The sequence below is a fragment of the Hakea prostrata genome, chromosome 9 (assembly GCF_041222555.1).
Source record: "Hakea prostrata isolate BN-2017 chromosome 9, UWA_Hpros_2, whole genome shotgun sequence".
Lineage (NCBI taxonomy): Eukaryota > Viridiplantae > Streptophyta > Magnoliopsida > Proteales > Proteaceae > Hakea > Hakea prostrata.
The window spans coordinates 47,068,612-47,072,477 of record NC_142608.1 but is presented as its reverse complement, the minus strand read 5'-3'; the positions used below and the strand labels follow the sequence as shown (position 1 = coordinate 47,072,477).

At 30.8% G+C, this 3,866-nt stretch overlaps 1 protein-coding gene across 1 annotated transcript; it reads left to right on the top strand.

Moving 5' to 3' along the window:
* The first annotated feature begins 3,071 nt into the window (after nucleotides 1-3,071).
* Nucleotides 3,072-3,602, top strand: LOC149005358 (uncharacterized). Its single transcript, XM_089135875.1, has one exon. The coding sequence runs from the start codon at nucleotides 3,072-3,074 to the stop codon at nucleotides 3,600-3,602; it is 531 nt and encodes a 176-aa protein (XP_088992001.1).
* Nucleotides 3,603-3,866: the final 264 nt, after the last annotated feature.

The window sequence follows — 3,866 nt, the reverse complement described above, 5'->3', positions numbered from 1 at the left end:
GGAAGAATTAGAGAGAACAAGGCTTCACTCTAATGGAATATCAAAAACATATCAGAGGCAAGAATAACTAAATAGAAAATCAAAAGAATACTAATCCTAGAATGAGAGGAATCAAAAATAGAAATTTACTAGAATGCTTATATCAATGATCAACATAAAAGGCTATAATGGCTAGAAAGAAAAGGGGAATTAATTCACAGATGAAATACATTAGAACAGCAGTAAAGGCTAAGATCAAACATGTTAAACATTAATTAGAAAAGAAGTTACTGTAGAATGATCATGTTGTCCAAAACTCAATCAAAATAAATAAAGAATTGAGGAAATTCACCATGTGATTTCAAGGAATGCATAGAGTGATTGGGGCTTCTGAGACATAAGGAGATTAGAGAATAGGTAGTTACAGTAGTGTAACACCTTCTTCACAATCAAAACATCAAGATAGAAAGATTTATCAATTGTCACTTCAATTTCACTGTTTGAACCTTCCTTTAATATACAATCTGTTTTTTCTATTTCTTTTTTAAAGTAGAAAGAAATCTATTTATTGGAAAATTACATTTTCTTGAAATGTGCTTGAAAATAGGCTAGATTTGGTAATAGATGTAGGTTATGTAGAGGAAATAAATCATAGAGGAGGCTACTTACTTGGATGAAATTCCAGGGAAATTGGCTTGAATGGGGAAGAAAAAGGGAAAATCTTGATCGGGTGTGCTGTGCTCAAGATATCTTAACTCCATTGAGTTTTGTGCATATTTAGGCTTCGAGCAGTGATATCTGATTAAACCAAGATCTTCATAGAAGGATATCTTGCAAGAAACATGTAACTTTTAAGCAACTTTGAATCTTGATAAAAGCTGTTCGCTTTTAAACAATTAAGGCTCTATCACTACCTGTGAAATGCTGAGCTAAGTGTGCCTGCTTAAATCCCATAATATTAATATGGTCTTACAGAATTGGCCCATTGCATTAGAAAGCTCAAAAATACTAACTAAACCTATGGCCTATCTTATCTAGCCCATCAAACTCCCAAAGTTACCCAGCTTAGTCACTTCATGTGAAAGAATTTAAATTTTTTAATAAAGATTTTTTTTATAGGATTTATTCAAAGAAATAAGAATTTTAAAAGTACATAAATTAGTGGTTAACTTTTCGGAATTACACAGGTTAGTAGTCCTTTCATGTGAATGAATTTAGAGTGTTTTTTTTTTTTTTTTTGGGGGGGGGGGGGGGGGGGCAAGGGACTAAACTTGTATTTAGATGAAGCTTCCTTTTTATGGATATTGGATTTGGCATTGGTGGTATTTGGATAGGTTTGTCCGTAATATTCAATTTCTTAAAAATGGTTTTTTGAGCTTGAGGTCCTTTGTCCATATTGTGCAACAAAAATGATATCGGTCAATTTCAATGTGGTACAAGATGTTGTATTTCACAAGTTATGATCCCTTTATTGGGATAACATTATACTTTACAAACTGAACCATAACTAAATGTCATAAATAAGTGACTATTAGTTATGGGTTAATGTGAAATCTTGTTACTTCTCACAAATGATCATAAATCCAATTTCACTTAAAGTGCTCAATTGAATTGGCAGTTGATGTTTTTGATGGGAAAACGTACGTGAGCCATTGTTATATAAAGGGTCCCTGAACCTAGCAAATAAATTAAGTCAGACACCATCATTCTGAGTTTGCTAGGGTTCAGAAGAATCATTAAATCATTTTATTATATCTGCAAAACTTTAGTAGGATCAATGGCAGGAGGTATATAAAAGACTTCGCTTCCGCATTTGTTTTATCATATGAATTTAGATTTTCATGCTTTTAATTTGTTTAACTACTAACATTTGGCATCAGAGCCTTTTTCTAATATCTACCTTGATCCAAGAATGTCATGGTTTTTGACATATCTATGATGGTATTTCAAATTTTCACAAAAAAGAGAGGTTATTAAGTAAACTCCAATGAATTTATATGTATATTTGTACTTTTATATCATGTTTTCTTCTTCTAAATTATCGTTACCCAATAGGGATTGATTGATTTTAAGCTATTGGGGTTCCCTCGTTGTTTAAGAATGAATTTATTTAAAATCCCTTTTTATGATGTAATTTTTGTATCATTAAAAGTTTCCAATTTGAAAATTATTGAAGGGAAATAAATAAAAAAATAAAAAAAAAAAGGTAAGAAAAGTATTACGTTTGAATACATTCATTATTTAATTTGTTATTTATTGAAATCTTGGTCAAGTGCAATTATATATATTTGACAGAAAATAATTAATAATAATAAATTATATTCATTCTCTTTTATTTCTAAATTAAGGAGAGAAATGAATAATAAATGAAGATACTTATGTTCATTTATTTATTTTTAAACTCTCTAGAATATGTTTAATATTATTAATGATTTGTCACTTAATGAATATTTCTTGAGCATGATTACATGATTTATTGTTGTCATTACAGTTTATTTTGAATCTAATATTTCTAATATTTGCATATTGGAACCAATATTTATCAGTTTATGCATGATAGAATTATGACTTTTATTAATTATGTGTAATTATCTAATTGTATACAATTTCAGTGTATGATTCTATTGATGCATGCAATTTTTATATGTATAATCATACATAAAATCAAATGTCATGTGATCAATATAATTTGATTAATTAAAGATTAGCCACAGCATCTTTAATTATTTAAATTATAAGAGTCTCTAAATCGCATAAGGTATATGACATTCATTGTAATTAATATGTTAATATAATGGAATTTATCCCACAGGAACTTCTGTTATATTAATTTGATTAATTAGGATAATACAACAAATTATATTTCTTAATTTACCCACAGGAATTGAGAAAATGAACATGATTTATTGGTTTCATCATTAAATTAATATGGATCTTTTTTAGAAAATCTGGCCCACAAGTGGTTTTCTGTATATTGTTTGATTCATATTCTTCCTTAATTTACATTGGTAAATTATGATTAATATTTATTTTCCTCGAGTCTTTGACGTAAGTGTGTATATTTTATTTATGCAGTTCCATTACCTATGAATATGTCTGATATTAAGTGTGATGTTCCTGAACTAAAGGGTGACAACTATAAGGTTTGGAAAGAGTTGATTCTCCTTCAATTGGGGTGGATGGACATTGACTATCCCATCTGGAAAGAAGAACCACCTACAATTACTAATACTAGCACTAAGGAAGAAAATGATCTTTATGATCGCTGGGAGCGGTCCAACCGCCTTAGCGTTATGTACATAAAAACCAAACTTTCTCCTAGTATTCGTGGTTCTGTTGAGAGGCATACTAAGGCTAAGGAATTGTTGAAAGCTACTGATGAACAATTTGAGTCTTCTGAAAAAGCACATGCCATGACCCTAATTATGCAACTGACATCCCTACGGCTCACTAGTGTAAGAGGTGTGCGTGAACATATCATGAGGATGAGGGACATTGTCGCTCAGCTCAAAAATTTAGAGGTTGATATATCTGAGTCCTTCCTTGTATACTTTATTCTAAACACTCTTCCACCGCAGTATGGACCTTTTAAAATATCTTATAACACACATAAGGAGAAATGATCAATTAATGAACTCATGACCATGTGTGTTCAAGAGGAAGGCCGACTGACTATGGAGTTAGGGGAAAGTGTTCATTTGGCCATACAAGGAAAGTTCAAAGAGCAAGGCAAGCAGAAGGGAAAGGGTAAAATGCCACCCCAATTTGACATTAAGAAGGAATCCAAATGCTTCTTCTGTAAAAAGAAGGGACATATGAAGAAGGATTGTGCTAAATTTAAGGCCTGGCTCGAAAAGAAAGGTATTTATATCTCTTGTGTTTGTTAT